The following is a 14,021-nucleotide window of genomic DNA, read 5'->3' as shown; positions in this document are numbered from 1 at the left end:
CTTTTAATTATTGAAAATTAAAAAAAAAAAAAAAAAAAGTGTATATGACAAACGTGCATTTCAATACGAGCACTAAACAAAACTGTGACTCTGTGCAATTTATTAACACAGAGACACGCAGAATTCATATTTAAACAGTTGTTTTGCGGCTTAATATGTACAAATATAAGTCCATATGGCGATTTGATTTAAGTGTACTGACCTACTTTTGATCAATTCATCCGAACTTTGACAAATTCTGCGACATTCCGCATTAAACTGAAAATTTCATTTATATGAATGTATTCCGTGCTTCCGTCATCGCGGAAATCACAGGACCCTATTAATGCATATTGACATTTTTCATATAAAACAAGCTCAAACAATACTTTTAAATCGTACTGTACCACTGTGATCCAAAACACACTGTAAAATAATTGTTTGTATGATTTCAAAATCATATATTTGTTAGTAAATCATAACACTGCATATAATTTATATTTACATCTATACTCTAATTATATAAGTGTCTTAAAACATTTTTCGATTAAACTAATGAAAAATGTAAAAATGCCAGAATTCAATTCTATTCTCAGAAGAAACCTTACCAGACCCTCAAAAACAAGCCTTAATGTCAAAGTGATAAATACTGTCATGAAGCTAACGGGAACCTTCTAGTTTTTATTTATTTACCAGTATGTACAGTACTAGATACAGCCAATTTAATTTCCACAGCACACCTGTCAGTATATAACAGAGTGGATTACACTCACAAACAGAGGATTTCCTCACTGTCCCTCTTCAAACAGGACTAATGGATGAGTACTGTACGTGTGCGTACGTGTATAAATAGCACACAGCCCTGTAAAAGCTGTTTATAGCCATCACTGAAGGACAAGCCCTGATAATCACCGGTCTTAACCGGGTCAAAGGTTACCACATAAGTAGCTCCGTCCCATTCACAAGACAACTGCTGCCATCACACATGTGTATACAGTGACTATGTGCAGTCTATCATTATCTCAGCGGGGGTGTGCGTGTGTGTTTATGGGACCACGACTGTAATCAGGAAACACAAAGCACAGCTTCTATTAAAGAAACTGACAATGTCTGAAAGTTAAAGGAGATAATTATCAATGCCAGTGCAGAATATTTTTTAGACTTTACCTGCAATATATGATCACTGGTTAACTGATTATAGACAGAGGAAAACAGCAAGAAACCTTAACTTCAAATATGTGTCCTTTATAACAAACTTCAAGAAAGAAAAATAAACATGAAGAACAAAAATTATAAAAATGCATCGTCTTAACAGAATATCACGTGTTCCTGACCAAATTTGCAAACTATCAAAACCAGAACACTTCCCTTTCCCTTAGTAGAACAATTTACTATCTATCTATCTGTATCGAATGCAATCAATGCAGTCGCTTTGGATTAAAGTGTATACCAAATGCATAAATGTAAATGTAAATGCAGAGTCAATTTAGTGTTTCAAGGCCTCCTGACAAGATCATGCCAATATGCTGTGATATAATAAAGACATCTCATGTGAGAAAATGCCTCTTAGTGACAGAAACCACTTATTACTTTCTCTTTCTGTAAAGTGTTTTATTGCAGCACGTCAAATCTTTCCTTAACGATGTATTATTTGCAATTTCTTTCACATTCAAATGTTTTACCCCTAAAAAATAAATTAATATTACTTTGAAAATATACTACACTCACAGTCACACTCACTCATATCAGTATTTTAATCAAGTAGTTATAGGAAAGGTGTGATATGCAAGTGCTCACTGTACAAACCCATTTACTATCAGCTGATAATATCTTTGCAAAAATAAATAAATAAATAATTAACTTCATCTATACAGTTGTGCATTGGAGCAGAAATCAAAACTCTGTTCTTCTGACAGGTGTTAAAGGGGTCATCGGATGCTAAGTTCACTTTTACATGTTGTTTGAACATTAATGTGTGTTGGCAGTGTATGTACAAATCTACCCTATAATGATAAAAATCCATGCAGTGCTTTTCAATTAATCTGTAAAAATAATATCCCCTTTTTCAAACTTAGCCATTCACAGATGCCTGTCATTGTGGCGTCACACCGACAGAGGCCGCTCCCACGATAGTTGATTGACATGAGCGTCTTACCTCAGATCAGCTGTAACAGTCCGCCCTCTTTGTTTTGATGCCGGAGCAGGGATGTAAGTTAGACAAGAATATCTCTGATTGAGCGACTGAGGTGTTGTGTTGCTAGATGTGATAATGAACATAGCGTTCGTCATTTACTCCCGACATCTGAGCCGTTTGTGAAGGGAATGCACCTCCCGATCTACATATATACGTCTACGTTTGTGCGAATCATTCGTTATCGAGCTTACCTTACAGCAGTATTTTTTTTATAAATCTTCGCGATCGCCTTTCCTAATAACGTGCTAGTTAGCAAGTTTAGCGACTAAACGCGGCTAAAGTAAACATGCTTGTCACTCCACAGAGAGAAGAGAGGGGCGGGGCGAGCACAGCTCATTTGCATTTAAAGCAGCCTCAACCAGAATGAGATTTTTGCAGAGCTTATTTTGACAAGGTAAAAAGGGTGTTGTTTTACACAACCATTGAGAATTTTTAAGCAAAGTATATGATAGACTTTTCATTAAGACCCAGAAGAATCATATTAACTTGTGGAAAACGGGTATCCGATGACCCTTTAATACAGTGAGACTTGTGGCACTGGTGTCATTTGCAAAAAATTTACCAAGATATCACATGTTTAAACCACAGTGGTGCCTTACAAAATACAAAAGAAAAAGCTGAAAGCAGAAGTTCAGAACTGCAGCCTACTTGAAAGAACAACTTCTAATAATCTCACATACATCTTATTCATGGAACTCATGGAACATAGAATGGGTAAAGACAAAAACATCTATGTTAATGTAAATCCTATAAACAGTGACAGGGCACAAAAGGAGAACACCGGGAGACACCAAACGCCTCAGCACACAGGTACTGCAACTCTAATTTCATTAGAACAACAACAGCACACACTTGACACACCCATAAAACATAATTTTGAGTTATATAAGTGTTAAATAATAATTTATCTTCAGGAAGTGACTATGTGACGATCAGAAGATACAGAGCAGCTGTAGTGTGTTTGGTGCTGCTGTGTGTTCTTCTGCTGATGGCAGTCATAGTGCTGTGTGTCCACATCCATACTAACAACGCAAATTACACCCGAGAGAGCGGTGAGCAACAAATTAACATCACCAAACTCACAGAAGAGAAAGACCAGCTAGTAAATAAGAACACGCAACTGACAAAAGAGAGAGATGGATTGTTATCAGGTAACCGTGACCTGATTAAACAAAGAGACCAAATAAAACAGGAGAAAAATGAACTTTTGAAAAGTATTAATGAAATCTGATCATCATAAACAACAGAGAGGAACAAGTAAGTGAAACTAATTTTGTAAGGAAGGAAAATGTTGGGGGTAACTCGTTACAAGTAACACAAGTTATGCAATCTGAATACTTTCTTAAGTAACTAGTAAAGTAACGCATTAAAAATATCTGAGATACTTTTTCAAATTAGTACCACCAGTTACTTTCTTTTTCCAATTTATAAACTTACATTTGTTGTTCTTTTTTTTATTGCTGAAGGGTGTTGAACTTTTAATTTTCTGCATTCTACTGTACAGATGTAAATGTACTTTTCCTTCAGCCTGAAGCTTTTGGTGTGAAAGGGCTTTTACATTTGCCAAAAATAGAACTTTTTATAGTGAAACAACCAAGCTTGCCCTGCCCACAGTTAGAAAGTAACGCAAAAGTAACGCAACACATTACTTTCTATAAAAAGTAACTAAGTAACGTAAGTAGTTACTTTTTTAGGGAGTAACGCGAAATTGTAATTCAATACGTTTAAAAGTAACTTTCCCCAACACACACATATATATATATATATATATATATATATATATATATATATATATATATTTGTTTGCTTTTTGTTTTTTTGTTTGTTTTTCTCAGGATTTTGTGAAGAAAATATCTTCTAATGCTAAGGTCTGGATGGGTCTGACTGACATTGATGTGGAGGGAACATGGAAATGGGTTGATGGCAGCACACTGACCTCTAGGTGAGAAATCACTGAATGTAACTGGTTATCATGTAATAAATGATTCTCACAGTCAATATCATATCACACAGAAAGCAGCATTAAACTTGAAATGCTGATCTGTTGTTTCAGGTTCTGGGATCCTCGAGAACCAAATGGACAAAGAAAGGAAAACTGTGCTCTAACTTATTCACCAGGATGGGCTGATTATCCATGTAGTGATCTTTTTCTCTGGATTTGTGAAAAAAGCTGTTTAAAATAAGTCATCACATGAACTGCAGGTTTATGTAGCACAATGATTTATGTAGTATAATGACGAGTTTTCCCCTAAGAACAGATACATTTAAACTGCTTGAGTAAACAGACCTTATGAAAGAAAAGGACTCCGTCTGGTTTTTCCTTCCATCATTTTCAACTCGGTTTCATTTACTCATCTGCTACTTAGACATTTGTTCATCTGGCATTTTTGTCATTCAGAAAGACAGTAGAGATGTCACACTTGGTGGGTGTTTCCATCTCAAAAACACATGAAACACAGATCATCTAACCCAATTTGGACAGTAATTGTTTTTATGGGGTTGTAATGTCACTTTATTATTTACAGGTGCTTGCTGCCAGTTTCATTACTGTCTGAATTGGAAACACCAGTGTTTTTCTCACACAAACCAGAAGAAAATGACCAGACACTGTATAAATTACCTGCTGGTTTCTCACAAACAGGATCTATTTTTAATTTCTGTCTGATCTGTGTGTTGACAGGAAGGAAGCAGTGCAAAGAGAAAGTCTTTGACACTTGGTCAAATATTACTATGACTACTGTTCATACACAAGTATACATAAGTATCCTTTGATGCATAATCAGCCTAGCACTGCTGCCAGTTTGGTTCCTCTTACACTACTGTTGAAAAAAACTGGGGTCAGTAAGATATACATTTACTTTTTTAGGAAATCAATGCTTTTATTAAGCAAGGATGCACTGAATTGATCAAAACTGACAGTAAAGACATTTGTAATGTTACGAAAGATTTCTAATTCAAATAAATGATGTTCTTTTGAACTTCCTGTTCATCAAATAATTGTAAAATTTTATGCAGCACAACTGATTTCAACACTGATAAGTTTAATTAAGAAATGTTTCTTGACCATATTAAACAGTTATTTTAAATTGGAATAATATTTCACAATATTACTCTTTTCACTGTATTTTTGGTCAAACAAACACAGATTTGGTGTGCAGAAGAGATTTCTTTCAAAACGTGTACATTAAATTGTAAGGCTGGGTTTTGACACAAATTTCAATAAGCTTGCGATTCGATTCCCGATATATCAGGTAGAGTACATGCCAAATTTTCTCAAAATAATCCTATAAAATATTCATGAGTCAGTTACTACATTTCTATAATATCGAAGGTTAAAATTTACTGATTTGTATACAAATGCATAAATTACACTACATTATAATAATAAAGTTATAATTACATTTAAATGGTGGCTATCACAAAAACATATACACTGATTGAACACAGATTTAACTGTGTGTAAAGAACAGTAAAAGTTGTAATGAATATGTTATATGCTGCATATATTTAGCAAAATGCTCCTCTTTAGAGTTCATTTTGTGACGTTATGTGATATTGTTTACAAGCTGTTATGCTGACATCTTTGCATAGTTGAAACAATGATTAAACGATTTCAGTAAACGGCTTTTACTAGTCAGAAACATAATTAAACTAATTCTATCATGACATGAGCAAACCATTCATTTTAAGGAGGAACCCAAGTCATATATACAAAGCACTTAAAAGATCACCTAGTAACCACTTTGCAACACCTGTTTCATAATGCGTGAAAAAACACTCAAAACACCTGATCCACACAGCAAAACCCGAGCAACCACAACTACAGCCAAACAAATTTTCCACTTCATTTTCAAATAATTTAGATAAACTACACTACTAGTCAAAAGTTTGTAAACAGTAAGATTTTTAATGTTTTAAAAGTCACCTCTGCTCACCAAGCCTGTATTTATTATATTCAAAGCACAGCAAAAACAGTAAACTTTAGAAATATTTGTACCATTTAAAATAACTGTTTTCTATTTGAATATATTTTAAAATGTAATACAATCCTGTAATTTTAAAACAAATTTTAGCCTCATTACCCCAGCCTTCAGGGTCACATGGTCCTTCAGAAATCATTCTAATATGCTGATTTGCTGCTCAAAAAATATTTATTAATATTATCATGCCGAGAACAGCTGAGCAGAATTTTTCAGGTTTCTTTGATAAATAAGATGTTCAGAAGAACAGCATCTTATCTGAAATAGAAATATTTTGTAACATTATAAGTGTCTTTATCATCACTTATGATCAATTTAAAGCATCCTTGCTAAATAAAAGCATTAATTTCTATAATTTCTTTCTCAAAAAAAAAAAAAAAATAAATAAAATACTGACTCCAAGCTTTTGAATGGTATAGTGTATGATGTTACAAAAGCTTTGCGTCTTTTTATTCAAAGAATCCTGAACAAAAATGTACTCAACTATTTTATTTATATTAGCTCTGTTAATAATGCTAATAAAATATGTTTCTTGAGCAGCGAATCAGCATTTTAGAATGATCATGTGACTGGAGTAATGATGCTTTTGATACACTTCAAAATATATTCAAATAGAAAGCAGTATTTTTAAACAGTAAAAAATTACTGCTTTTGCTGTATTTTGGATCAAATAAATGCAGGCTTGGTGAGAGGAAGAGACTTCTTTAAAAAAAAAAAAAAAAACATTACAAATCTTACTGTTCAAAAACTTTTGACTGGTAGTGTATACTAAAATAACTAAAATAACTCACTCAGATTATAAAACGTCCCTGTACAATAATTTCCATTAAAATGCATGCGTTTATGAATTGTGACCTTGAGATACAATATGAGCCTGAATACAGCTTGTCTTATTCTTCATCTGACGGATGCAAGCGGCATACGTTATTACAGAATGGACAAAAACATACTTCCGATACTGCTGAGCAGGAAGCTGAGGTGTACGGAGGTCAGAGATTTGTTGTGGCAACTTAATACAGGTGATTAAACAGGAAAACATCACTCAGAATCAAATATGAGCTCTCAGTACAAGACCAGAGGGTTCCCAGAACAACATTTCTCCACTATTTGTTTGTTTTCTCCAGCACCGGGTTAGATTATTGATTTCCTCCGCAGCTATGTTCCCTATGTTCTCTATGTTCTGCAAACAGGTAAACAGAACATATAGAGGCTGAGACCATTTCGTCCCAGGAAACACACAAAGTCTGCCACCAGGCAAATGTAAATCTGACAGGCATAAACATTCTCATTAGGCTACATTAGCGTGCCGAAGAGGAAACGTCACCTCACGCTGCGCTCTGAAGATCACGGGCTGGTTAATGTATGAGAGCAGAAACCATAAACAAAAGCAAAGGTCATTCTTGCAGCAAACACAACCACACTGGACTTGCGACTATCAGCTCATGACAGAAATGACGGGTTGAACATCTCACTGTGACTTAACAACAGAAACAAAACTGTATATCCCATCATTTTGTGATGCTCTCTTATGCAGATGTTTTACTCTAAATCTTCTATTCCTTATAGACCTAAATCTCACGTTTGCTGCCACAACCCAAGGCTAATGTTCAGATTTGGAAATCTTATTTTATCTGGCAGGTCATCTGGATCTGCGTCCCAGCGGACGGCCTCGGCTCTGAGGGGCTCACGCTCTAATCGCTGTATTACGCTGACATAACAGACCCATAAGGCACTGCTGACACTTGAAGAAGCAGAATATCCTCTCTTGTAGAAAGGATAACAGTCTGGAAAATGAGCTATCGCATTTGTTCTGGGTCATAATTACTGAGAATGATTTGGTGTTAAATGTCCTGTACAGCAGCCTGAACTCGCCACAGCCTGATGATCACAATAGTCTCAGCAGCAACGAGGATCTGATGACGGTAACCTAGCATTTAAAGATCTGTACTAGCAACACAAAACACAAAGACGAGGAGTCTAAAGGAGTTTTAAGGATGCTATCGTGTTGAACGACTCGCTAAAGATAAATCTGCAGCTAAACAGTGTTAACTAAAGCTGTTACAAATCATAACACTGAAAAAAAAATGTTTTCGAAGTGAATAAAACAGATCACTGGAATATGTGTTACAAGAAAATGATATTTAAGTTTTTCAACTTCAAACTTTCATGTTTAATTGAATGTTTTACTTTAAGTAAGACCTGTCTTACTTACTTATCTGTCTGACTTTATCAAATATATCTTAATTTGTGTTTCAAAGATGAATGAAGGTCTTACAGGTTTGGAACAACATGGGGGTAAGTAATTCATGACAGAATTTTTATTTTGGGATGAACTATCCCTTTAACTATTTTAACTATTTGTGAAATTTACTAAACATTTACATGTTAAAGTAAATCCTACAGCAATTTTTTTCCACTGTAATTGAAATAATACTGAAATAAATGAATAAATAATAAATTAAGTTTTTTATATATATGTATATATATATATATATATATATATATATATATATATATAATTTAATTAGAGTTGAATTAAATAATATATGAAAAACCAAATTACTAGAACTAAAAAAAAAAAATACTATATTTAAAAAAAATTAGAAAATTAAAAAATAAAAACTACAAAACCACAGAACAAATTTACTTAAAATAAAATAAAATTTCAATTAAATTAATTAATAAAAATTAAATAAAATATAAAAAATAATCATATAAAATAAAAGCAAAACATTAATTAATAGTATATGAACAATACCAAAACAACACTGTAGCTATACTGCAAACACAGTCTTAAGGGTAAAAAGCAGAAGGGACATAAATTTAACATTTTAGTGGGGACATAAATTAAAAACACATTTTACTTTCATAACTGGATGTATTTACCTTTCAAGAATTGATTAGATGGTGAAAAGAATTTATAAGACAGCTTACTGCGGCAAAAACTATAAGGTCTTGGCAACAAAATCCATTTTAGAGAAAGACCAAATGTGACCCTGGACTACAAAACCAGTCATATGAGTCAGTTTTATTTAGATGTATACATCATCTGAAAGCTAATTAAATGTAAATTATGTTATGGTTTGTTATGACAGGACAATATTTGGCTGAGATACAACTATTTGAAAAACTGAAATCTTGGGGAAAAAAAAAAAATTCATAAAAAAAAAATAATAATCACCTTTAAAATTCTTAGCAATGCATATTACTAATCAAAAATTAAGTTTTGATATATTTACAGTAAGAAATTTACAAAATATCTTCATGGAACATGATCTTTACTTAATATTCTAATGATTTTTGGCATAAAAAAAAAAAAGATAATTTTGACCTATTTAATGTATTGTTGGCTATTGCTACAAATATACCCATGCTACTTAAGACTGGTTTTGTGGTCCAGGGTCACAAATTAGAGAGCCTTATCCTGAAGACATGTGAGACTTCAAGCCTAAAGTGTGTAATTTCTGCACCACTAGCAAAAGATGGATTTGCAAAAGTAACAGATTTCCTGAACACTCCCTCTATCTGCCATTGGTTCTGTCAAACAGCTAGCTCCGCCCCAAACTCACACCATTGGCTGAATCAATGTTGTACAAACAAACAGAGCAGTGTTTACACTTTTTGGGGAAACTGATATCTTCCTACATCTTGAACTGGAAAGTTTAAACATTAAAAAAACGACACGCAAACCAGCATTAGATCTTTACCGGAAAACCCTTAAACCCAAAAGCATCCATTTTCAATGGGAAGAATAACCAAGACACAATCTGTCACTGTGTGTTGATCATCTCAACTTAAGTCCGATTACATGACATCACAGATGGGGGTCGGCAGTATCTACAATCCCTCATCAATGAACACAACTGGACATTCACAACCACCTGAGCTCAGCTATTTTCTCCAGAAAGCCTCTCCTGATGTCACAACATGCATTCACATATGGAACACAATGTACCAGCCCCGTGCACTGCGCAGGAAATAAATAAATAAATATGCGCTCCTTCTTATGTGCAAGGAGATTTATTTATTTATTTAGCATGCCTAATGATGCAGTGCGCATTTGCATGAGAAATTACAAGCATTAACTCTACGAAAGTGCATGTGCACTGCAAGCTGTTTACCTTATTGCAGTACAGCATCCAAACCTCATACAGTCTCTCGGTCGATGCCATTCTGCACTGCAAGCTGTGAGCATGTAGGCAGAAACCTTCCCGATAATAACCCCGAGTATGTTATGCTTAATATTCCCGAGACTTCATGGTGTCAACATCCTGCCAAAAGGAGTTTGCCCAAATGCCACGTTCATTCGTGGATAACAAATCCCACCAATGGGCGAACACGAGTCTGTGTTAATCCAGGGTGACAGATCGTGTCATTTCCTCTGTGCACGGTGAAACCACATCCATCATGAGAACGATACGAATCCCAGATGACTTGGACTTGTGCGTTTCCGGCAGTTTTCCACCGACAGCTTTTTGATATTCCAAAAATTCCTGTGTTCTTCCAAGCCCTGTGACAAATAGAGCACGCATTAAAAACAGCCATGGGTTCAGATGCTGCATTGCAAATTCACAAACACATTTGCATGCCACAGATAACAGTAAATGTGCAATGCATGACTTTGGGAGAAAGAAAAAATAGCCCAAAATAAACAGAGACCCATGACATCATCCCAGGCCAACTCAACATGTTCACAGAGCCAACATTATATCCCAGGCCTTGAAATAGCATGCAAACTATATTTTAACTCCATAACTTGACAATATCACTTCAGATTATTTCTGTGCATTTATTATTTATATATATATCCAAAGATATGCACATAGTAAGAGTTGATCTAGAACTCTTAAGTGTTGTTATAAGCTATAGAAGCTAGATGAAAAATACTAGAGTTAGATTTAGATAGAAACTTACTCCTACAGGGTGTGAAAACATTTAACACTTAGATGAACAGCACCGTTTTGACTAAAATAATACTTCTGATTTAGATATAACACTTATCGATACCTCATAACATCATGAAATAAAGATCAGATCGTAATAACAAGTGGCAACGGCGTATTCAATACTAATAGCGTACATGAATAAATGAGCTTAGTATCGCTCTGAAACTCACCTGCCTCAACAAAAGCAGCCCGTCGAAACTCCCGACCCAAAGCTTGTGTTCTGGTTAAGAATCCAGGAATGTTGCATGAACTGAAAGCGCCACTGACATTTAAACCAGGTCGGTTTCAACCACCCAAACTAGCTTTTGACTCATTTTGTAACCAGATAAGCCTGACAGCCCGGATGCATATGACGGATATCATCACACTGGACTGCGACGGCTCGTTACAAAGCCACGGCACTGGCTCGGGTGGCTTGAAGGTGTGTGCTGGTGTGTGCGCGTTGGTGTGTGTGTTATTTTCTTCCCTAGATGTTTTACGACAGGCCGCACTTCTTTACGTTGCCTATGTGGAGCTCATGTGAGTCGCAAAGGCGTGGCTGAAACTAGCGAAACGACCAATCCCACAAAGGCTGGGCGTAATGAATATTAATTACATCACGCTGACGTTGACGTTTTGACAATCCCATATATTATTCAAAATAGTTTAGTGTGTGAATTATATATAAAAATAGCTATAATATAAAGATATTATATTTAAAAATTATATAAACTAAAATATGTATATAAATGATGTTAGAGTGTGTGTGAATTATATATAAATATCAAAATGTTATTTATATTAGTTTAGAGTAATGTTTGTGATATATGTTTAAAATTATAATACTTATAATAATATTATTTATACTGTTATTTATTCTATGTACACACAAACATACATACATACAAATATGTTTGTATTTTTATATGTATTTGTACAACCGTCATATATATATATATATATATATATATATATATATATATATAAATGATGTTAGTGTGAGTTATATATAAAAAAATCTAATATTTATTTATATTAGTTTAGTTTTGAGATATATAATTATAAGAATATTATATAATAAAGAATAAGAATATATGTAATAAAAATGCTGTTAGTGCATGTGTGAATTATATATAAAATATCTATTTTTTATTTATATTACTTTAAAATAATGTTTCTGATATTTATAATTATAATACTTATAATAATATTATTTATACTGTTATTTATTCTATGTACACACAAACATACATACATGCAAATATGTTTGTATTTTTATATGCATTTGTACAACCGTCATATATATATATATATATATATATATATATATATATATATATATATATATATGTAAATGATGTTAGTGTGAATTTTATATAAAAAAATCTAATATTTATTTATATTAGTTTAGTTTTGAGATATATAATTATAAGAATATTATATAATAAAGAATAAGAATATATATATAATAAAAATGATGTTAGTGCGTGTGTGAATTATATATAAAATATCAATTTTTTATTTATATTACTTTAAAATAATGTTTCTGATATTTATAATTATTTATTTATTTATTATAGATAGATAGATAGATAGATAGATAGATAGATAGATAGATAGATAGATTGGTGCAATTAAAAATTTAATTTAGTGAAAAAACATTGATAAACGCGCGTTTATCAAGCTTGAGTGAGGCTGGGGTGTTCGGTTACGTAATCTAATTAATATTCATAAGCGCAACGTATGCCCGTCAGCCAATCAAATAGGCTTATTGTAAAACATTGGCCTAATTAATATTAATAAGATGTCTTCAAAACGGTAAGATTGCTAAATTTAGCTTCAGTTGTTCGTTCGTCGCTATTTTTAAATAGATTAAGTTACCTTGACATTAAATATATTGTTTCTGCAAGCATAATATGTTAAAAAGTACAGAATCTGTTTAGGATGATTTTTGAGCGCTACTTTGACAATATAAGACGGCCCTCTGCTGGCCCGAGAACGCAAGTACAGAAATATTTCGGTGCAGCTTCATCAAATGCAACACACATTTCTAGAAAATCACAACAAATAAATCACACGAATTCAATAAGCTTGTAAAGTTGCATGTGAAATGTAAGTAACTGAACAAGAACACTTAAAGAAATAAAATATAGAACATTATATGATATTTCAATTGTCAGGAACTTGAATCTACAACATTAAGAAATGGCAAAGGCCGAAAAACAAATGACAGGACACCAAAGAGTTATGAAACAGAGTAAGAATATATTTATCATGTCTAAATATCTTATACAGTTAACATATTTTTAAAAAAATTCAGTAAATATAATATCGGTCACAGTTAGAGCTGCTCAGTCCTTCAGTTTCATCATGATAGATTGAGGCAGTGTTGATGGGCGTTGAACAGCACAGCATTGATGGTTTGGTTTGTTTCTTCACAGGATTAAAATGTGCAGTTTCTTCATACAGAGCAAGAGGAGGCTTTCGGATATCTAAACACAAACACATGTACTGTACACACACCCACATGTTCACTGGCACAGGTTGAGTGGGTGATGCACTAATGACACACACACACACACACACACACACACACACGACATCGGGCTCCTGCATTTATGGCTCAGTTTGATGACCTGACTCGTTGGAGTTTGATCAAATCCAGTGATTTGCAGTTAGTTCATGATGTGATTGGCTGCTGTGAACATCAAACGGGAATCTCTGATCACACACTGACATTGTCAATACTCAGAACAGCATACTAGCAGTATATACTGCAATATGGATGGAATACTTGGGTGACCTACTACATTGGCCAAAATGTGCAGTATACATATGAGCACACGGCATGGAATAAGACACAAGTCACAGTGTCTTTAACAGCTTGATTCTGTCCTTTTTCTGTCCATAATAAAAGTTAAAATATTACATGAAGTGACAAAA

The 14,021-nt window shown here is 33.6% G+C and overlaps 1 protein-coding gene and 1 pseudogene across 2 annotated transcripts in view; one reads left to right on the top strand and one right to left on the bottom strand.

The window, feature by feature from the left end:
- The window catches only part of nbeal1 (neurobeachin-like 1), a 75,230-nt gene extending 63,653 nt beyond the window's left edge, over positions 1 to 11,577 (bottom strand). For both annotated transcript variants that reach the window (XM_051111803.1, XM_051111804.1), the window contains exons 1-2: positions 11,270 to 11,577; positions 10,275 to 10,663 (exon numbers count right to left, since the gene is read on the bottom strand). In XM_051111803.1, coding sequence (XP_050967760.1) covers positions 10,275 to 10,325 — 51 coding nt within the window. In that variant the 5' untranslated portion in view covers positions 10,326 to 10,663; positions 11,270 to 11,577. The remainder of the gene's footprint in view (positions 1 to 10,274; positions 10,664 to 11,269) is intronic.
- Positions 2,714 to 4,464, top strand: LOC127166494 (CD209 antigen-like protein C; annotated as a pseudogene).
- Positions 11,578 to 14,021: the final 2,444 nt, after the last annotated feature.

The sequence above is a fragment of the Labeo rohita genome, chromosome 6 (assembly GCF_022985175.1).
Source record: "Labeo rohita strain BAU-BD-2019 chromosome 6, IGBB_LRoh.1.0, whole genome shotgun sequence".
In the NCBI taxonomy this organism is placed as follows: Eukaryota; Metazoa; Chordata; class Actinopteri; order Cypriniformes; family Cyprinidae; genus Labeo; species Labeo rohita.
This window is presented reverse-complemented; position numbering and strand designations above follow the sequence as displayed.